This window comes from Aythya ferina, assembly GCF_964211825.1.
Source record: "Aythya ferina genome assembly, chromosome: 16".
Taxonomy (NCBI): domain Eukaryota; kingdom Metazoa; phylum Chordata; class Aves; order Anseriformes; family Anatidae; genus Aythya; species Aythya ferina.
The window spans coordinates 42,342-65,072 of NC_140315.1; the positions used below are offsets into that span (position 1 = coordinate 42,342).

Consider the following 22,731-nt stretch of genomic DNA (forward strand, 5'->3'; position numbering starts at 1 on the left):
TAAAGAAGTGAAAAGCATCACACATTCCTTGAGTCAACAGTAGTAGAGGCAGCCATTCAGAGGAAACCTCCAAAAGCTGTTCTTACAGGACATAGTGATCAGATATGGGCCAAGGTGAGCAAGGGGCAAGCCCCTTCTGTGGTGCTCTGTTATTTTCTTACATTGATACCTCATATTCAGCTCTGTAATGGTCACTGAAGGATCACTATTCTAAGGATTTTTGATCAAAAAAAAAAGGGGGGGGGGGGGGGCTTTTGTTTGCTTGTTTGTTTTTCCACTTAATGTGCATATGGAAAAAACAAGCTTATGAGAACAAAATTTGGGAGACCAGATGTTATCCAATATAGACATGTTGCATTTTGCAAATAGTAAGGAAAGGAATTCTGCAGCTATTTGAAGTTGTCAGATGAGTGCAAATGAAGACTGACAAATCTGACACAGAAGGCAACACAGATCTTGGAGAAGTTATCATTGAAAAGGCTGACGGAGGCTACAATGAGAAGAAGAGGTTGATACCTGAAGTTAAGGCTGAGAGGATGCAAAAATTTAAGGATTTTGTTTGTCTGTTTTTTCTGTTTGTTTGTTGTTGGTTTTTTTTGTTGTTTGGTTGGTTGTGTGTTTTTTTGTTTGTTTGTTTGTTTTTGTTTTTTACTTGCTAGTATTTATATATAAGCAGTTTGCCCAATCTAGTAATTATTATAAATTGTCCCATTTATAATAGTCTTTGCCTTTCTAAAGACAAGTCTCCCCTACCTCTGGGCTTGCTTTACAACAGATGTGCTTCATTGCTAAGTTTCTGAATTCTTTTTTTTTTTTTTTAACATAAGTATGTTCCTGAAAAAAAATCAAAGTACATGCTGCTTGCCTAGATACTATGAAACACGCTCCCCCCATTTAAACTGTGACTACCTTGCTAAGTTATTTGCTATAGTTGTTTCAAGGCTTGCCTAAACTTCATAAGCTTAAGATCATGCTGAAAACAAACAAACAAACAAACAATCTTTCTGTGGGTGAATCTGTTTGACCATTGCATAGCAATTTTTTACTCAGTAACAGCACAGGGTACTTCTGTTCCACTACTAAGAACTACACTGTTACTCTTAACTGTTATCCCTCTTTTTGGGGGTGAGTAGAGGAAGAGGTGGATAGAGATTAATAAAACAATTTAAAGAAAACATACAGTGCCATCTTTTTCTTCTGTACTGCTACACTTCATTTCCACCATCAAGGTGTCTTCTACTAGTTAACCTTCCATAGACTGCTGATATCAGAGCCAAACCAGCCTCAAATACCTGTTCTCTGGCCTCTGATGAAGCCATAGCTCACACACAGGAGCTTTCTGCGGCTTATTTCGCATACATGACTTTAGTAGTGCTCTCTCTCCAATTCTGTCATTTCTCCCACTGCCAAATGACAGCCCAGTGTCCATCAACACATTTTTGGTAAGTGCTTCCAAAAGATAGTGGCTGGTAGTTATATCAGAGGTACATGTAACATAAACGCATCTAGAGATTACTTATCACAATTTAAAATGCAGAAATCTTTCTCAGGTCATTTAGGTTTCTTTGTTTCTTGTTCTGAGACAGCAAATCTGTGACTTTGTTAGTATAACATCAAGTCATGGAATGAATGAAACCTTGAAAGAATTAGCAGAGTTCAGCTGGAATCCTTATTCAAGTAACTCACAAGTATTCAATTCTCTCATGGTTCTCTCCTCTTAGATTTCTTTCCGATTTTTCTTTACTACTGGATATACTTCACCTTTTTTACTGAATTTTGCAGATAGCCTCTAAAGTCTCTGCAAGGTGGAGGATTTCCAAAAGAAATAAATAATATGCTTATAATTAAATTATTTGTATTTGTGGTGCAAACCTCACATGGCTACTAGTCAGCTATAGAAAGTAACATGCAATTTGTAAGAGTGTTTGTGTGCCTCTTCCTCATTTTAAAATCTTGGATGTACTGTAAAATTTTCTTGCTCTTGTCACTTTTTCATAGCTGCAACGCAGCCAAGTACCAATTGGCACCTGAAAGAAAATACAAGAGATCACCACACAAGTAAATTTTCTAGCAAAGAGCTGATTGTGAGGAGAGGTCAAGCCTTTGTTGTCACCTTCAATGGAATAGAACAGCCTGAGCAAAACTTAACATTCATCGCAGAAACAGGTATGGCTCCCAACTTCTTTCACAGAAATTGTAATGCCACATAGGCCACATTCTTCTGGCCTGATATGTGCTATATGGTAGCAAGATAATACCTCAGAACCTCCCTGCTGCTTTTACATAGGCATGGAAATCTTTGAGTTCTTTGTTGTATTATTCCCTCCCCAGCTAGCAGTGATAGTGTACTTCAGTTTCAAACATGTGGCAAATTCATCTGAGGGGAGGGTTACACCTCTGCTGAATTTCTTGACAACTAAATTTCAGTAAGCTGGAAAAAAAATACTAATAATAGTTTATTTTCCTTAAAAGGTCCAAAACCCTCAAAGCAGGCTAAGACCCAGGCCACATTTGGTATTTCCAGCACAGTGAGTAAGGAGAATTGGAGTGCAGTTCTGCAGTCCACCAGTTCCAACTCTGCAAGCATCGCCATTTCCAGCCCAGCTAATGCTGTCATCGGACGTTACAAGCTGAGTGTTCAAAGTACTTCAAGTGGCAGCTCATCTCCAGCAACCCTTGGCACTTTTGTTTTGCTCTTTAATCCTTGGTCTTCAGGTATGAATATGTTGGCATTCCCCTGAAAGAACTCACTCATTTGTAGTTTGATTAATATTTGTAGCTTCTCCGTTTGATCTATACTTTAATACAGGGGCTGAACATTCACCACATAATCTAGTACTGAGAAAAGCAAAGCATATAATAGTTTCTTAGGACCAAAACTCTGGAGGTTTTGGATTTATTTTGCCTGCTGTGGTGGTACATGCTTCTGTTTTGTCTTTTCAGGTGATGATGTGTTCATGTCTAACAAGGCTGAGTGTGAGGAATATGTGCTGGAAGAGTTTGGCATCATTTTTTCTGGCAATACACATCATATCAACAGCTTTGGATGGAACTTTGGCCAGGTAAACACAGCACTGAAACACCAGACAGTGTTTTGTGCTCTAGTTTTCACATAAGGTGGGTGACCAGCTTGTTTGCTTTTTCCAGTTCATCACAGTCATACACCTCTGAAAAGCAGGGGTCTAGTATTCCAATTAGAACCCCTGTCAAGCCCTGTCATGCTGATTAATAAGAAAATTTGTAATTGACCAATCAGTTATACGATCTAGGATTCAGAGATGCAGCCAGTAGAAATCCCAGTGTCTGCTGGGTAGTATTGTGTAGCAACACTGTATGGCACAGGCTTGGCCTTCATTCCACAGATTCTGACTTTTGAAAAGCTCTTTGAATTTTAATACTTATGTTTTTTTGAGGCTGTGTTTTTATGTGCAATTCCTGGCTGAGCTGCAAGATTTATTTTAGAGATTAAATAAACATTAAAAGCTTATGTAGCTCTACTTATCCTGATTTTTAGCACAGTAGCATAATCTGTGGTTCCAATACACTAACTTATTTCTATAACATAGTTTCAAGGAGATATTCTCAATATTTGCCTTTCCATGCTGGATCGAAGCTTAAACTACCGTCAGGATCCTGCCACAGATGTATCTCACCGAAATGATCCCAAATATCTGGGCCGAGTTCTCAGCGCAATGGTAAGCAATGTGTTCAAAAAGTCCAAACTACTAAACATTATTTTAAAATAGTTAGTTAAAGGAAGTATGAAGAGACTTCTCAGAAAATTTTAGGCCACTGTTTGTATATACCAGAAACATAGGTCAGAGAAATCCCTACGTAGCTGTCTGATCTGAGCCTTCTAGATTTATGTCATCTGTGGTATGTCTGATACTACAAACTTTAATATCCAGCAGTCAAACTGAAAGTTAAGTTGTGGGGTGGTATACAAAGGCCAGTGCTTTGTAGGCCTTTAGTCCAATTTCTCCATTTGAAGTGGGATGTGGTGGCACTAGATCAGGTAAGCCATGGATTTGTCAGGTTGTCTTGAAAATCTCCAAGGATGAAAAATTTCATGGCCTCTCTGGGTGACCAGTCGAGAGCTGCCGTAGCCTCTTAGTGATTAATTTTTCTGTTATGTCCAATATGGTTTTCCCAAGCTACAACTTAATGCTGGTGCCTCTTGTTATATAATATGCCAGTACAGAGAAAAGTTGGACTCAAAACTTGTTGGACTCAGAAATGCTCCTCATTTATGAGGACACATACATGTATTTTATTTCCCTGAAAAGATGAGACTTCCTCCGGAAGACCAACTTCAAGAAGCAATGACTTTTGTCCACTAAAATGTCATTCAATGCTTTTCTCCTTTCCTACTGCCACTTAATCTATTATAAACTCTTAATTTGTCTTATAAATTCAGTGAATATTTTTACAGGTCAATGGCAATGATGATCAAGGAGTGGTACTAGGAAACTGGAGTGGAAATTATGAAGGTGGGAAAAGTCCAAGCAGCTGGACTGGAAGTGGTGAAATCCTGCAAAACTGGAAGAAATCAGGATTCAAGCCTGTTAGATATGGACAATGTTGGGTTTTTGCAGCAGTACTGACCACAGGTATGCTTTATGTAATGCATATAAAGACAGTGCACAGATTCTGTTAAAAATAAATAAATAAATAAATAAATAAAAGAATTATGAATAACACTTTCAATATGAAAGTCTATCCAGACATTAGTATGAAACAATATGATGGAATACAGTGTTTTCTGACTATGGGTTTCTATTTGATCTTTAGTGCTTAGATGTCTGGGGATTCCCACTCGAACGATTACAAATTTCAGCTCTGCCCATGACGCAGATGGAAACCTGCGTGTGGATGAGTTTTATGATGCTTCTGGAAATCATTTGGAGAGAGGAGCTGACAGTGTCTGGTAAAGTTCTACAATACTTAATAATAGGATCTATTAGTGATTATAGTCTTCAGGTACAGAACATATATTCTAATGACAGATGCTGCATTAACTTATTGAAAACTGACCTAAAAACAACTGCACACACAGGATCAACAAAAAATCGGAGAACTACAAAATTTGGTATTTTCACTCTTTCTTAATTAAGCATGACTAACAACAGCAAATTGAAACGAAGGCAGACAAAGCTGTAGCTAGTTATGACACAAATGACTGAGAATTTGGGATATTACACTGGAAATATCAAACAGTGGGACTTCATTTAGTTTGGAACTATTCTTCAGAAGCAGCTCCTGTTATACTATTAAAATTTTGACAGAACCTGTCCCCCTTCCCCTATCTTTTTTTTTTTTTTTTTTCCCCTGCAGTGAAGTCATTTGCAGTGAAAATAATTTAATTATCACTCCTGAGCATCGAATGCAATTGAAACAAGTTTGCATTCAGCAAGGAACAGGTGCACCCCTTCACTTCTTGCCTTGATTACTTCCCTGCTTGTTTTGAAACCATCCTAAATATAGGAACAGAAATAACTGTGTCATTGTGCTACAAGGAAGACACCTGAAACTAAGAATGTGCACAAACTCAGAACTTTTCTGGGAAGAAAAAAAAAAAAAAGGCTCAGGAATTTGTATATAATTTCACAAATTTGCTTTCTCCCCTTGAACATTTATGTCTGTTCCACAATGCAATTTTCAGCTCCTGCCTAATTAAGATAGCTAGGATCAGAGTAGAAGTGGTTGGTCTCAGATAAGAACCTTTACAAATTAAAATATTCAATACATTTAACTAAGATGACTGATTAATGGATGTGAATAGGAATTTGGAAACACATAACACTGGTTTACTTTGTCCATTCATGAATGTAGGAATTTCCATGTCTGGAATGAAAGCTGGTTTTCCCGCAGTGACTTGGGCCCCTCATACAGTGGATGGCAAATTCTGGATGCAACTCCCCAAGAAGAAAGTGGAGGTACACAGATTTAATTCCAGGAATAATGACAAAAAAATTATGAAGTCAGCCACTTTCTGAGAGAAAAGGAAATTATAAAGCCATTGTAAAAGTAATTTCTTTACCCGCTCGGAAATAGTGACAGTACCTGTCTAAGTAAAAAAAGCCTCTTATGGGGCTGCCAAGAAACAAACTATGCTTCTAGGAGCAGTTTTTTGTAGCTGTTCCTGTATTTCCAATATAGGCATCCAGAGCTATTGAAGATTGATGAATACTAGAAAAACAAATCAAGTGTATCTTCAGAATAAATCACACATTGGTGATCAGCCTGGTATGAGGATCTGCTTCTGTAAGGTTTTTGACATGGTCCCACATGACATCCTGATCTCCAAATTGGAAAGATATGGCCCAGAATGCTAACTGTGTCCTGGGCTGCATCAACAGAGGGGTGACCAGCAGGTCAAGGGAAGTGATTGTCCCCCTCTACTCTGCCCTCGTGAGGCCCCACCTGGAGTACTGCATCCAGGTTTGGGGCCCCCAGCACAAGAAAGATGTGGACCTGGAGTGAGTCCAGAGGAGTGCTACAAAGATGATCAGAGAGCTGGAGCATCTCTCCTGTGAAGAAAGGCTGAGAGAGCTGGGGATGCTCAGCCTGGAGAAGAGAAGGCTCCAGGGATACCTCATTGTGGCCTTTCAGTATTTAAAGGGGGGTTATAAAAAGGATGGAGAAGGATTCTTTATTTGGGTAGATAACGATAGGAGAAGAGCAAATGGTTTTAAACTAAAAGAGGATAGATTTAGATTAGACGTTAGGAGGAAATTCTTCACTGTAAGGATAGTGAGGCACTGGAACAGGTTGCCAAGAGAAGTTGTGGATGCCCCATCCCTGGAGGGTGTTCAAGGCCAGGCTGGATGGGGCCTTGGCCAACCTGATCTAGTGGGTGGTATCCCTGCCCACGGCAGGAGGGTTGGAAGTAGATGATCTTTAAGGTCCCTTCCAACCCGAGCCATTTTACGAGTGGGACACCAGCACTTGGTAATTCATGGGTCATTGGTAAATATCTGTCTAGTAAGCTGCTTACTGTGAAACCATTGACTAGTTCCACATTATTTTTTCTTGATCCCATAGGAATTTATCAGTGTGGTCCTGCCTCACGGAATGCCATCAAAGAAGGAGACGTAGATTTGGACTACGATTGCCCATTTGTATTTGCAGAAGTGAATGCAGACTGTATGTACTGGAATTATGACCCTGCAACTGGAAAGAAAACATTAATATTCTCTAAGTCTACAACAATTGGTCAGTTCATCAGCACAAAGGCAGTTGGTAGAGATGATCGTGTAGATGTCACCAGTGATTATAAATATGAGGAAGGTAAATATAATAATAATACTCTAGTTCTATAGTTGCTTCATTCCACAGTTTACATAAACTTCAGGATAGGAGTCCTTTGGTGGGCAGTTTTGGGCATCTATAAGGTGGGAGCATAATTCATTCAGCTGCTTCATTTCTAACATAAAAGGGAAGAGAAGAGAAAGAGTAAAAGACGATGCCTTGCCCTTTCTGATACATAGCTGCTTTGTGGGACCTAAGTAAGGCAAGTCCAAACAACTTTGAGTAAAGCATTCACTGTTCTGCCGGCCTATGTTAATGTGCACTGACTGCATCTGCTTTGTGAGAATTAGCCTACAATCCACTTATTTGACAGCAAGAATGAAAGGCCTGTGACAGAAACCTAAGCTAAATCAACATTTAGGTCCAAGAACAGCTACTCTTTCAAAGGGTCATACAGTATGCAAACTTGTCAGATCTTTGGTTTTGATAGTGCAGAAAAAAATATGATAATCATGAACTTTTGCAAGTGCAAGGAATGAACACTGTTATTGGAAATACATATATGAAGGGTAAAAAGCAAGATGAAGTGGAGCCCAAATAACTAGCTTCCACTGTATATTGGGTCTGGCTGAGATGGAGTTAATTTTCTACGTAACAGCCCCTGTGGTGCTGTACTTTGTATTTGTGGCTACATACTGATAACACACCAGCATTTAGGGTATTGCTGAACAGTGTTGCATTGTGTCAAAGCATAATTTCTCCCTCCCCCTTCTCCCCTGTCCCAATGCATAGACTATGGGTGGGCAAGAGATTGTTAGGGGACAGAGCTGGGACAGCTAGTCCAAACTGAACAAAAGGATATTCTGTGCCATACAACTCAGCAATAGAAGTTCAGGGAAAGGAAAAGGAGGACTGGGGAGACATTTGTGGTTGTGGCATTTGCATTCTCAAGCCTCTGCTGAGGCCCTGCTTTCCAGGAAGTTGCTAGGCATCTGCCTGACAGTGGGGAGTAGCGAATGAGTTCCTTTTTTTCCTTTGCTCATGTGCAGCTTTTGTTTTTCCTTTTAAACTGTCATTATCTTGGCCTGTAAGTCTTCTCACCTTCCGTTTTCTCTCCATCCTGCAGGAATGGGGAGTGAGTGAGGGGTTAGATGGTTGTTTGGCTGTTGGACAGAGTCAACCTAACACACAGTACCATAGCCATTCCCTTATATTAGGGTCCTTTTCTGTATCAGCAAATATGAATTTACATTTTTAGATGTTACAACCATTAAGAAACATAGAAAAGGGAAGGGTAAGAAACTTTGGGCTTAAGATTTTGTGTTACAAAAAGATGCTATTACAGGAAAAGTGACATTGCTGGCAGCAGATCTAGAAAATTAAGTGTGGCAGTGGAAAATGCTGGCTCTGTTCTTCTCTAAGAACAGACACTAAGTTCAGCTGACTAGTCTCTAGGTGTAATGTAAAAGAAGAGATGTGTATTAATTGTTGAGGGTAATTTTCATGGTTCTTTCTAACAGGCTCTAGAAAAGAAAGAGATATTTTTAAAAAAGCCCGTAAGAAGCTGGGACTTGAAGATAAATTTGATCCTACAGCACCAACACCAAAGGAAATTGAACAAAAGCCTGATATCTCAGGGAAGTTCAAAGTGGCCGGTCCTTTAGAAGTTGGCAAAGATCTCAATCTGATTCTGGTTCTTGCAAATTTACAGTCTGATGTTAAGTCTGTTCATGTAAATATGACCGCTTGGAGCACTGTGTACACTAGAAGACCAGTTCGTGAGATCTGGAAAGACTCCATATCTGTTACTCTGTCTCCTGAAGAAGGTAATATTTCAAATTAAAAAAAAAAAAAAAAAATCACACAATTCTTATTAAAAGTTATCAGTAAGCAGGCAGTAGAAGTTGGTCAACTTGGGGGAAAAAGACAAACTGTAATCTAAAAGTTCTGTACAGAAGAGGCTGAAACAGCCAAAAATATACTGCACTTATAAACAGATTAAAAAGACATGTTTCACCTCATCATTAGGAATTGCAATCTCAGTGAATAGACTAGACAAGACTAGAACAGTTAAGTTGGAGGGGACTTTCACAAATCGTCTAAGTCCATCTGCCTGACCTCTTCAGGGCTAACCAAAAGTAAAAGCATATCTTTGAGGTCGTTGTCAAACATCTCTTGAACACTTGCAGGCACAGGACATCTACCACCTCTCTAGGAAGCCTGTTCCAGTGTCTGACCACCCTTATGATAAAGAAATTTTCTCTTATATCTAACCTTCCCTGGCACAGCTTTATGCCATTCTCCCTCCTGTCATTGGTTGCAAGGGAGAAGAGAACAGCACCTCCCTCTCCACTTCCCCTTTTCAGGAAGTTGTAGAGAGCAATGGTATTGCCTATCAGCCCTCTCCTCTCCAGAGCAGACAACCAAAGTATCCTCATCCTATCCTCGTAGGAGATGCCCTTCAGCCCTTTTACCAGCTTAATTTCCCTCCTTCGTACATTTTCAAGGACTTGAACATCCTTTTTATACTGGGGAAACTAGAACTGCATGCAGTATTCAAGGCGATTCACACCAACACTAAACATAGTGAGAAAATCACCTCTTTTGACTGGCTGGCTATGCTGCATTTAATGCATCCAGAACATTCAATGCATCCTAAAATGCAGTTTGCCCCCGCCCCCCCCCCCCCCCTTTTTTTTTTTTCCTGCCAGGGCTCACTTGCTATGTTAAGCCATTGGCTGAATATAGTCAGCAGGGAGAGTTTTCCACCAAGTCTGATGACAGGGGCCATTTTTGCTCCCTTCTGTCAAGTGAGGTATGCTCCATTTGCTAGGATTTGTACTTAACAAATCTTGCTACTGGCCGAATCTAGGAAATTCAGTGTCTCCAATTTGTTGCTTGCTTTTGTGAGACTTTATGCTGGTGACTTGTCATCTTTTCTTGTGTTTTTCATCTGCTCTACACTGCTGAAAAACACTTTGTGGCTCACAATGCCTGCATGTAGCACGAATGCTCTACAGTTCATCTGAACTTGACATCTATTGTATGAATGGCCACTGTGGAATTACCTGGACTCAAAGACAAGAGAGAGCCTTGCCAATCCAATGTCCCTTGATTTGAATTACGGCATGGAAACTACTGTAAAAACACATGAATAACAAATAGTGCTAGGAAAGAAAAAGGGAATGTAAACACAGCATTTAACCCACATCAGAGCAGCTAGGACTGATGAGGCCTACCCAGAGAGCATCCCATAACAAATGTAGTGATGTGTAAATTCCTTAAAATGTCTTATTTTTCAGGGCAACTGGGAGGAAAACAAGCCAAGCAAGATAATAGTAGAGACTAGAGGAGAGATAATATTGAAGAAATCTCTGTCTCTCTAGCAAACTGATAGATTCACGTGAACTGAGTTTGGCAGTGATGGCTACAGGCCTTTCTAGTCAGGCACAGCATAAAAGGAAAACATTAATACTTGGTATGAAACTCTGTTCCCTTATAAAAGTGTTTACCATTTCTTTTTTTTTTTTTTTCTTTCAGAGAAACATTTTCCAGTTAAGATATCTTATGCTGAATATCAACAGCAGTTAACTACAGACAACACAATTCAAATAACAGCTTTATGTCATGTAGAAGGTGGAATTCAAGTACTAGTGCAAAGAGACATTACTCTGGACAATCCTGCTATCGACATACAGGTGAATCACTGTCCTTTTACTCTAACTGCAGCGTAGGACATAAGGGAAAATGAGCTTTTATAAGTACTTCTTTCCCCAGAAAGGGATGTTCTACTCAGTTCTGCCTTGGTCTGTAGTAATGAGACACTAGGATGAGTGTCTCTTGTAATGCCTTAAGAGGCTTAGATTTGAAAAGAATACTGAGAGTCTGACCTTTTAAGCATTTTCCTTGTACAGGTACTTGGTGAAGCAAAAGTGAATAAAGAAGTTGATGTAGAAGTGGTATTTACCAATCCTATTAATGCAGAAGTGATGGACTGTGTGCTGCAGGTAGAAGGCAATGACCTGCTGAGAGGAATCCTTGAGATAGAGTAAGTACTAGAAGTGCCTTCTTCCTGCTATCAAAAATACATAAACCAGAACATAGACATGGATGACTTTGAACTGAACACTGAGATGACACAGAATTTTCTTCTTGCACATAGCTTTAAACCAGCTTTCCATCTCAATTAGGCTTTGGCTCCATAGTTTGGGAGGGTAAATAATTACCGTCATAATTTGACAGAACTTGTTTGTTTATCTATCTAGCAGGACCCCACAGTTTCAGCAAAATATAAATGTGTACCCATGCAGTGAATGTTGCTGAGGCTGGCTATGTTGCTATAGGCCAGATGGGTTAAACCTTCTTGTTTTGATCATAGGACCAGCAATAGACTATGGGCATTTCTGTCCAAACTATACTGTATTTTAACCAGGATATTTCTTCCCACTTTTTAAAATGGACTGCAAGTGCCAGTCTAATTGTTCAGACTTATAAACAATTTGCATCTACATCACACAGACACACATGTAAAAAGCAGATCACAGAATTGTAGGGGTTGGAAGGAACCTCAAGAGATCATCGTGTCCAACCCCCCTGCCAAAGCAGTTTCCCTAGATATGCCTTTTGTGCCTCCTGTTCTGCTTGAAGTTTTAGCTCATATGATATTAGTATGCTCCCACCTTCATCCCAAGTGAGCTTATTTGGATCACTGTGCAATGCTTTGTGAGAGAACACTTAATGCATGAACTTGAGTATTTAGGTATTTATCAAATAGTTAAGTCCTCTACAGTCGTTTCATGACCATCCTACACTGAGCTGATGGGAGTGCTTACGTAAAATGGGAGCTGCCTATTGAGGAAATTCAAACATGATTCAAGCCTATTTTCTGCTGATATTTTTCACTTTGTTTCCTAATTCTAGTGTACCGCCATTGAAAGCTGGTGAGAAGTCCAGTACAAAGTTTAAACTTACTCCTGTCGAGACGGGATCCAAGCATCTACTTGTTAATTTCTCCTGTGATAAATTTTCAGATATCAAGGCCTTTAAGACTGTAAATGTGATTGACTAATAGGAAGATGCATTATAAATGGTCTGTGTCTCTCTAAATTGAACAAAATGTCATAAGAAATCTTGTATAAGAAAACCATGAGGAAAATAACAAAATCCTTGCTTTCCTGATAATGGGTTTCCAACTTTACATCATTAAAATTTTACATTGTAATTTTAAATAAACTTTGGAATAGTTGATTCGTCATTTACTGATGTGAGTGTTCATGCTATTAAACAGAATATCTTACCTTCTATTCAGAGACTGCTTGTTTGACTTTCATCTGTTTATGTTTGGAAATCATTCTTTCTGGCTCCAGAAATGTTCCTACACAAGCATTCATAAATACATTTTTACATATTCAAAGCCTTATTCAGTGGACTTGCAAAGTGGTGCTTCCCCTTCACTGCAACCATGGAACAAGAAAGTAGCCAGGATTAGGTACATGATTTATATTACTTAGCTTTTGTCTTCTTCTTTTTCTTTTTTCCACTCCTGTAAAGTCTGTCACTGTAACTTGAGCACTTATCTAGACATGTTCTTTTATTTTTCTCCTTCTTTTTGCAAATCACATGACAGAAACATTCTAAGTGAATTTAGGATGATGTCCAATTTGAGAGCCATTTCACAAACAAATTGGGATAATTGACAGTTCAGTCTTTTTATTATTTTTTTTTCCCCTCACTCACTGATACTCTTCTTTGGGAATCAAAGGGAGAGTAATCTTAAGACCAGGGATATTTTACCTAGAGAATAATTAGAAACTCTTCATTATAGTTTGAGAGTCAGGAAGCCATCCCTTATCAGCAAATAATATTTTAAATACAGGGTCCGGATAATATCAAGGTTATCAGAATTCAGATTTAGTAAAGTTTACTTAAACCCTTTATCAGTAAATGGGTACAGACTGAAAGCATGGAGAAAAACAAACAAACAAACAAAAAAATAGCAACGGAAAGAATACTTTCAAATTTGTTTGGGTGTTGTGAGGCCCAAAAATGGTAGTAAAGAGGTGTTCTTAATAAAAGGTGTCTTAGGCTTCATTTAAAAATTGTATAATTAACTTAACTATTGAATTCCACATCTCGAGTTCCTGTTGCTAAACAGTATGTATAATAGCAAATGTTCTTTCAACACAACTCTATCTGACAGGTGGAGAAGTACTTTGAGTGGGAACAAAAGCTAAAAGCTGGATTCCAGGACCTAGAGCTACATGTAGCCCCTGAGTGACTGGGTTTATGGATTATATAATTATACAACAGTAAGTCAATATCTGGCTGAAAATGAGCTGTGTAGATGAAGTGAATGGAAAGTCAAGCTACTGCTCTATTGTACTTGGACTGCAAGGCCAGGTGACTGGTAAACATTTAGCAAGAGTCTGGAGCCAGCTCTGTGCCCACACTTCTAACCCACAGCACAGAGTACGTGTGACTTTCAGTAGGAAATGCTCATTGTCACATGAGCAGCCATCACTCAGATTAGCTATAAATCCCTTGTGTCCTTTTAGCTTGCAAGAGTACTTTAGGAGGGCACTTGCAGTCACTTAGTTTTCCAGTGCCAGTCACATAACATCAGTATGACAGCATACAGGCTATGTAATGAGATGGACTACAGAGAAGTTGTACAAGCAAACCACAGTTTTTCTCCTGATGTTCTTCAAGGCTTGCCAGAGGCAAAAGCTCTCATCACATAGACCAAATGATGACAGTTCAAGCTCAAGCATAGCCTTACACTCACAATGCCAATATACTCTTAATGACTTCTTTTTGCATCCCTTTTATGAGTGAAAACCACCAGACTCTGCTAAGTCACGTGATTTGCAGTAGCAGAAAAGACAGAATGTGGTGAATGGGACCTCTAGGTGAATTAAAGAAAGGCAACACCCTTCCCCTGTGTTAGTGCACACATGCTTAAAGTTGATGTGTCTAATTAAATGCGTACCTACTGGGATACAGACTCACAGAAAGGATTCTGCAACATTTCCATGGAAGTTATACTGATCTCTTTCTAGTAAAGACTAGAAACATTACAAGTTTAAGGTGCAATATGGATACTCTGAGGTTATGACACTGCAATACTTGAACAACAACTTATTAAGGAGGCAAGACAAATATGAAATTATGTTTTCCTTGGAAAGTTGAAGAACTGCACAGCAGTTTCAAGGCCATGGAACTAGGGAAAAGAAGGAATAAAATATTTTGAGCCATTTAGGATTATAGGTGGGTGGAATTGGGCTACGAAAAACACCTGTGACACTATTAAGTCATTAGTTACATAGGAACCACGACTGCTGCATTCCAAAGGGATTACAAAAGCAGCTGCTGATGCTTTGGTGTGGTGAAGGTGCCAACTGTCAGGTGTCAATCTGGGATGTAGGCCACTCTGAAAGTTTCTGGTGGCTTGGTGAACACTGCTGTGGGTGTGTCATGCAGAGGTAAAGGAGGTGGCTACTGCTGAGACAGAAAAAGTGGCCTCAGATTTAATTGCTTGTATGAGTAGCAAGGAAGAAGAAAGGAAATAGTCATGCTCCAGAGGGAGCAATGTGCAGTGTCTGAAGCAATCACTATAAGTACTGAACATATGAACTTAAGAACTGGTCGATGTGGTTTATCACTAGGGCTGCGTGTAAATATCAAGTAACATCAGAGGCTTGTGGCTCTTCTGGTTTCCAAGGAATACGAATTAAGGATAAGAGAAGAAGACCAACTAAAACAGATCTGTACAGCAATCAAATCTGTTCAAGAAGATTTCTGAAACAAATTCTAAGAGACTGAACATCCCAGAAACTTCCAAGAAGAGGAAGGACCTCTGAGTTATAATGTAAGTGGAGATATACAAGGTCATAGCAGATATCATACTGTCAAATACGTAAAGATTTAGTGTTTTTCTTTGAAGACAGGGATATTCACAAAAAGATGTAAGAAGACTTTTTCTTTTTCTTTTTTTTTTTTTTTTTTAATCTGCCTTAGAACAATTGTTAGAGCTCAAGTTCTACTTGTTTTCTATTATTTCCTTTGTAATTGTAAAATTCAGACTACTTTGTTGTTGTTGTTGAAGTCTTTACTGAGTACTAAAACAACCAGTGGAACTGTGGAATCTTAACCAGATAATTATGCATCCCCACAAAAATGTCACTTTATTACCTGTACGCTTTTTAAGTAGACCTTAAAGTTTGCACTGACAGAAGCTACTTGTGCTCCATAGTTTTGCTTTTGTTTTGTTCTTAAGATTTTTTTATTTTTTTTTTATAGATAATATGGAGCTGGCTAACAAATCAGGTAGACAGATACTTGTTCCAGGAGTGTAGGGGTTGAGTTAATTTGAGACAAAAAAAAAAAAACAAAAAAAAAAACTCACAGTTGTTAAACAAAACCAGAAGTGACATGAACCAAACTGGAAGTTAGGTAATCAGGAAATGCCTCTTTTCCTTCATGTGGTTCATATGTCCCACCACGCTCCCTGTTTCCTCATCCCTAAAGATAACTTATTCATGGCACACCTATTATTCTTTGTAGGAAGTTCTACTTGTCTTGGAATCCAAGAGAATGCATTTCCTCTGAGTAAATAATTTTGGTATCTCCTCCCATAATTACACCCACGTTGAGCAGTACCATTGGCATTAGATTTACATATATTATAGTAACTAGTCAATTCATTTGACAAGTCTACAGGTATTAATAACAAGTGCTAAGTACCTGTTCCTTCTGTTGAATTTCAGCTGACAGCACAAAAAGCTTGCTGGCTTTTTTCTTTTTATGATTAACGTGAATTGGACATCCTTGAAGAACAAAGTAGAAGGTGTATGCAATTCACATAAGTTGAGGGAATGGCAGGTGAGTTCTGTATGTCATTTGCTTCCCTTCAGCAAGTTCTTTGTTCAGGACTGTTTCTTTAAGATATATGCCCCATAGGTATCTGCATAGAGATGTCTTATCTAGAGGAAATTTTATATTGTAATTTGTTCTTGCGTTTCATCTCCAGTATTTTGTTGTTTTTATCAGATCTGTTTGAAAGTAATTTTCAAGATTAGCACAAGATGTTGGGGGGGGGGGAGGAGAGGGAAAGGAAGAGAAAAAAAATCCCATTTCTTCAATGTCACCACACATAAATCTAGCTAAACTCTTTATTTTTAAAATGCTATTTCACACACATCATACTTTACACTAATTTTGTTAAAATAAAACAATCTATCTTAATGGAGCCGTGAGCATGGAGCCTATAGATGGGATTCAAAGAAGCACTGAAACCATACTCACGGAAAATGGTAGTAAGAATATCTCTGCTTAGTATTAACAGAGATCAAAATTAAGAATGACTGGTGACCTGAGCAATTGGAAAGCAGCTCTATCTTTTATTCAGTGATGAAAGAAACTTTTTCAAATCAGTTTTTAAAATGTTGTTTTGCGGGGTAAACAACAGCCTAATGCAGTTCCTGTTTGTCCAAGATATTAGTGCTAAAGATTGTCTCTCAGCCCATCAGAACTTACTCACTTTACTTCTATATGATCTTGGACTAAAAGAAAAAAATCCTTCTTTCTTGAATTATAGCGCTTCACTTTTTTGGCAGATTAATGAAGGAAAAAGACTGAAATTTAATTTAAAGGTTGTACATAAACTGTATTTTAATATGCAGTTTTATTGCTTCAGATCTGACTTAGTATTTCATTGCTGTGCTTTATGGTATATGACAGAGTTGGAAGCTTCTTTGAAGATCTCTGCCATAACACTGCATTGTGCCACAAACCTTAATCTGTCTCAATCCATCTGTTCTACTCATTTTTTTTGTTGTTGTTTTCATTTGAGTTTCCTTTAAAATGGTAATGGTGGTGTCACCCCCTGCTCCACCCCCCAAAAAAAGCTCATTGCATCTGTGATACTAGCACTAAAAAATTATTTTTTAGAATCTTCCCCAAGGTATTTGCAATACAATGCCCCAGATGTACTCTGTGGAGTCTCATAGGACAAACACAGGGCCTCTCAGAGCTTCTAAAGGCAGTGTAACTGCACCAGTTGGAGCATGGCAATAGAGCATGAGCAAGAGAAGGGAAAACACTCCTGGTAGGAGAATCATATAAATACTTGCTTTTATGTTGGCATAACATATATGCTATATGCATAATCATACGTGCTTAAATGCTAATACAACATTTAAGGCGGCAAATGCCACTTTGTGGGTTTTAGACTGTAGACCATGATAACAGTATGTAGGGAGACATTTGATATCAGAGAACTGCAAGCACACTAAGTCATCAGAATTCCTCTAGGCCATAAGGACAGGGTCTATGAGAATAGAAACACCAGCAGACCAGCTGTAACTTCAGATGGAGCTATATTTAGTCAGATGGCTTTCTTTGTCAAAAGCTCCAACGCATGTAAAAGACAGACTCTCTCTCACTATGTATCCTTCCCTAATGTAGGCCAGATGGCACCAGAATGTAAGCAGGAAAACACCTCCTAGTAGCCATTTCTAGAATTATAAAAATGCATATGTTGAAAATGTAGAGGGGCTGCTAGCCACCTTATTTGGTGCCAACTTTGAAATGACTCTGATGTGCCTTTTTTTTTTTTTTAATCACAGTCCACTGATAAAATAGTATCTTATACTGTATATGAAGTAAATGAGTTCTTGGTGTATAACAGGGCAGTAACAAAACCCAAGCACAGTTGTGTTTGTTTGTTTTTTTGTTGTTGTTGTTATTGACCACTAGACTTAATTTATTGGACCATCTACTCTTTATCCATCCTTTTTCCAGTAAAAGATAACTGCTGCTAGCAATCTCATTGTTCCACCTGGAATAAATGGCTTCTTTCCACACTGGCTACTTTTTAATGTCTTCTCTTATTTTACAGATCTGACACCAACACATATCAGCTGGCAGCCATCAGTAAACGCAGGTGCACACCATACTGACAGATATGCTAACACTGAGTTGACTGTGAGGCGAGGACAAGCCTTCACTATTACTTTGTACTTCAACAGACCAAAGCAGCCTGGGGAGAGCCTAGCCTTCGTCACTGAAATAGGTAACACTCCCTTAGCTTTCTCCATGCTCTCATAGAGCTGTAAGTGTTTATCCCTTTTAGCTTCCCCTTATTCTGTTTAGAAATTTGAATTTTCTTCATGTATTTCTAATACTCCCCCTGCTCCGCCCCCTCCCCCCCCCCCCCCAAAGTGTGCTCATTTCAAGTGTGAGATTAATACTGAAACCACACTCTATAATGCAAATCAATCATCCCTTCTTTCTGGCAGGGCCATCCCCCTCAGAATCTCACCGTACAAAGGCTGTGTTTAACCTCTCTGAGGTGGGTGCAAGTGGCTGGAGTGCTGTCCAAGGATCCAGTGAGTCTGGCTACACTACTTTTACAATATCTAGCCCAGCCAATGCCATCATCGGCCGATACAACCTCATCCTCCAGGTAACCTCAGGGAACAAGATCTTCTCCAGATTCCTGGGGCAGTTTGTGATGCTTTTCAACCCTTGGTGCCCAGGTAGGTACTGATGCCGTAGCTCTTGAACGTAACTCAATTATTTGCTTTCTTATCTGCATGGTAATCTTGGTCCCTCAAGTTGTGTCTCTGGGGGCAGCTATCTTAGCCATGTGTTCACAGACCTGTTTTAACTGCATTAAAAATGCACCAGCCCTCCTCCCTTCCCCCCATTTATTATTTCATTAAAGGGAATGTGCTGTAGAGGTGAACATCAGACTCTTTCTTCAGGACTGAGCAGATGACTTTTTCTGTAGATGAGGGCTGAGAGACTTTCATAAGCACATGTACGTTTCAGAGCAAGCATACAGTGATGTCCTTTACTTGCACCTAAATCAAAGCAAGTCTGCTTTTGTAGATGTTACCTACAAAGATAATAGCTCAACTAGCATTATAAACTGATAGAGGGCTAGTGTGAGGAAGATTGGTATTTCCCATATCTTTCATCATGGGTTAAAAATGGACATCTCTTAGCACTCCTATTTTTTATTTCTGCAGCCTCGGCATATTGCATAGGAAATGCAAGTTCTTAAACTCTGATTTTGCAAATACATGAAAGAAACCTAGACTAGCCCTAAACTATATCACTTTGGAGTTAAAGACTTCTTATCCAGCCAACTGACTATACAGTTTACGTAAGAAGAGAGAAGTTACCACCATCATCTGCTGTTTTCTTCATGTGATCAGATGTTAGTCAGGGTCCACTAAGAAGTACGTCAAGAGCCAAGATTAAAAAATAAGAAACTGCTAATTAGTTTGGCATGTCTTGGAAGACAGAAAATATTTATATTGAGGAAACTCAGGCTGTATCTGCATGGACAGTCCTGAAGAAAAAAAGAAAAAGAAAACTTCTGTAGAACCTCCTGAAAAATCATTTGTTGCATAACTTCTAATTGATAGGAACCATGCTGCAGGGACATTAAAATTGTCAGTTTTTGACAGTGCTATCTGTAAGACCAGACAAACTGTTGCTAGAGGAAAAGAAAAAGGAAGCTATGACCTTACAATTTGAAGCTAATGATTTTGCAGAAGAGTCCTCCAGATCTATCAGACAGCACAATGACCACTGCCAAATAAAAAGGGAGCATCCTTAAAGTAAGATGTGGCTGAACAAGCTTCTGCGAAGCATAATAGCTCTCTGATCCTGACAGACAGGAACACGTTCGCTTTGAGGATATGTTACCACCATAAAGTAATTGTCACAGTAGAAAGGATATAGAAAAAAATATGTTCTCAAAGGATAAATGGCAGAAACAGTCTGTATATAGTGTTCCACATGGGAACTTAGTCACTAGACTGGAAAAGACAGGGATTAATTCATAAACTGTAGTATCAGTAAAGAACTACCTAAAACTAAACTGTCAGGACTATAGATGAATGGAAAAGCACTGGGTTAGAGAAAAGCTGCTAATGGATCTTTAAGCGCCATCTGAAAGGACACACTCATCAAAAGCTTCATTATTGATTTTGTTATGCTGGCAATAAGTGGCATTGTTCATAGACTGGGACGCCACAAAAATAACTGGATGACCTTAGGGACTGGAGCCCTAGAGAAGGGATAAGGTGGAATAATAGGAAAAAAGACCAGGGAGAAGTAAGAATTCCAATGACAGGCTCACCAGCTGGAAATCACGTGTAATGTGAAAGTACTTTTTAATCAAAGGATGAGAACCCCAGTGAAGTGGTTCTGAAAAAGGCAAATGCAATATTAAGCTGGGTAAGAGGAAACAGTCCCTCTGATATGTAAATATTAATGGCATTGCACAAGGAGGTAGTGTGATCTCACTTGAAATATTCTCAGTTCATCTTTCATGAACAAGAATTATGAAGTATAACAAGTTCAGAGCAGGGTTACTATCATGACTGAACACAAGAAAAACCTTCTGGATAAAAGAACTACTTTAAAATTTTTAGTTTAGCAAGCAGAAAGCAATTCATTTCACAGGTTGTATATCTGAAGTAAGCACAGAATTTGGACACAGAAAACACTGATCTTCCTACAATGGTAATAAGCCTATAAGCTTAATAATTCAATTCAAGTATTTGTTTCAGACCTGTAGATAAAACAAAAGTGATGTTTCAGCATTAAATGTCCTTTTGAGACTTAAGTAAAAGCAAACAACTTCTTTAAGATACGTGCAAGCCAGCCTTTGATAATAATGCATTATATCCTGATGCTATTGAAGGAATGTACAGTCAACTACTAGAATAAGAAGTGAACAGCTAATCATGGAAACCATTTCCAGGTACATGAAGGAGAAGATAACCATCAGGAGTAGTCAGCATGGATTCACTAAGGGGAAGTCATGTCTGACCAAACCAATAAGCTTCTGTAATGAAATCACTAGTCTGATGGATGGGGGGTGTTAGAGGTGGGGGGGAAGTAGTGAATGTCATCTTCCTGAACTTCAGTAAGGTCTTTTAGACTATCTTTAGACTATCACCTATAAGATCCTCGTAGAGAAGCAGTTGAAGTATGTGAAGTATGGGATGGATGAACAGACAGTGAGGTAGATTGAAAACTGGCTGAACTGCCTGATCCAGAAGGTAGTAGTCAGTGGTGCAAAGTGTAGTTAGAGGCCATTAATAAGTGGAGTACCCCAGGTGTCAATAGTAGGCCCGATCTTTTTTTTTTAAACATCTTCATTAATGATCTGAATGATGGGGTAGAAGACACCCACAGTAAACTTGCAGAGAGCACAAAACTGGGAGGAGTGGCTGACTCACCAGATGGTCATGCTGCTGTCCAGAAGGACCTTGACAGACTGTAGAATCATAGAATCATAGAATATCCTGAGTTGGAAGGGACCCTTAAGGATCATCAAGTCCAACTCTTGACACCGCACAGGTCTACCCAAAAGAGGGAGAGGCAGGCTGACAAAAATCTCATGGAGTTCAACAAGGAGAAGCACAGAGTCCTGCACCTGGGGAGGAACTCCAGGCACCAGGGCATGCTGGGGGTCACCCAGTTGGAAAGCAGCAGAAAAAGACCTGGGGGTCCTGGCGGACACCAAGTTGGACATGAGCAGCAATGTGCCCATGCCGCTAAGGAGGCTAAAGGTATTTTTGGCTGCGTTAGGCAAAGTATTGTCAGCAGGTCAAGAGAGGCGATTCTTCGCCCTCTGCTCAGCTTTGGTGAGGCCACAGCTGGAGTGCTGCATCCAGTGATGGGCCCCCAGTACAAGAGCAACGTGGACATACTGCAGATAATCCAATGTAGGGCCACCAAGATTATCAATGGAGCACCTCTCCTGCAAGGAGAGGCTGAGAGAACTGGGATCGTTCAGCCTGGAGAAGAGAAGGCTCAGAGGAGATCTCATCAATGCCTCTAAATACCTGAAGTGAAGGTGCAAAGAAGATGGAGCCAGGCTCTTTTCAGTGGTGCCCAGTGCCAGGACAAGAGGCAATGGGTGCAAACTGAAAGTAGACAGGAAGTACCGTCTAAACAGCAGGAAGCACTTCTGTGCTGTGCAAGAGATGGAGCACCGGTATAGGTTGCCCAGAGGTGTTAGAGACTCCTTCTTTGGAAATTTTTAGAATCCATCTTGACAACCCGTTCTAGGTATCCCTGCTTGAACGGGGGGTTGGACCAGATGACATCCAGAGGTCCCTTCCCCAATTTAAATCATTCTGTGAAATAAATTGCACGTTATTTTTACTTGCAGGGAGGGAAGGGAGTTCCTTATAAGAAGGCAAAGAAATTGATTCAGTAAAATAGAAAACTTATTTATAAATTATTTTTTTTAAATCCTGAAGTTCCAGAAAATAATTTTAAATATTATGAGATTTTATATAGCACTAGCACTAAATAGATAGTGCTAACCTAAAGAGAGAAGAGTCTAACCTAAAGAGAGTGCTTTCATAGCAGCTACATACTGTGTCATAGACTAGGGCAACCAATGAACAACAATGAAAACAAATTGAATGGTTCAGCAGGATATCCTAA

At 39.3% G+C, this 22,731-nt stretch overlaps 2 protein-coding genes across 4 annotated transcripts in view; both read left to right on the forward strand.

Annotated features, from left to right (window-relative positions):
- LOC311445706 (protein-glutamine gamma-glutamyltransferase E-like) lies at window positions 1-12,554 on the forward strand. Of its 2 annotated transcripts, none has more exons than XM_084538057.1 (13): window positions 1-114; window positions 1,999-2,166; window positions 2,473-2,715; window positions 2,944-3,062; window positions 3,567-3,695; window positions 4,433-4,610; window positions 4,792-4,927; window positions 5,833-5,936; window positions 7,045-7,290; window positions 8,772-9,077; window positions 10,792-10,949; window positions 11,166-11,299; window positions 12,172-12,554. In XM_084538057.1, the coding sequence occupies exons 1-13, from the start codon at window positions 105-107 to the stop codon at window positions 12,317-12,319; spliced, it is 2,079 nt and encodes a 692-aa protein (XP_084394183.1). In that variant the 5' UTR covers window positions 1-104; the 3' UTR covers window positions 12,320-12,554. The 2 variants fall into 2 exon arrangements, with proteins under 2 accessions (XP_084394183.1, XP_084394182.1); XM_084538056.1 differs by lacking the exon at window positions 1-114 and adding an exon at window positions 343-508.
- Window positions 8,094-22,731, forward strand: part of LOC311445705 (protein-glutamine gamma-glutamyltransferase 6-like) — a 25,931-nt gene continuing 11,293 nt past the window's right edge. Inside the window, exons 1-5 of one of the 2 annotated variants that reach the window (XM_084538055.1) lie at window positions 8,094-8,338; window positions 14,916-15,118; window positions 16,017-16,131; window positions 18,149-18,322; window positions 18,549-18,788. In XM_084538055.1, the coding sequence (XP_084394181.1) occupies window positions 16,125-16,131; window positions 18,149-18,322; window positions 18,549-18,788 (421 nt within the window). In that variant the 5' untranslated portion in view covers window positions 8,094-8,338; window positions 14,916-15,118; window positions 16,017-16,124. Of the gene's footprint in view, window positions 8,339-14,476; window positions 14,733-14,915; window positions 15,119-16,016; window positions 16,132-18,148; window positions 18,323-18,548; window positions 18,789-22,731 lie in introns of those variants that run through there. The other variant, XM_084538054.1, reaches the window with a different exon arrangement.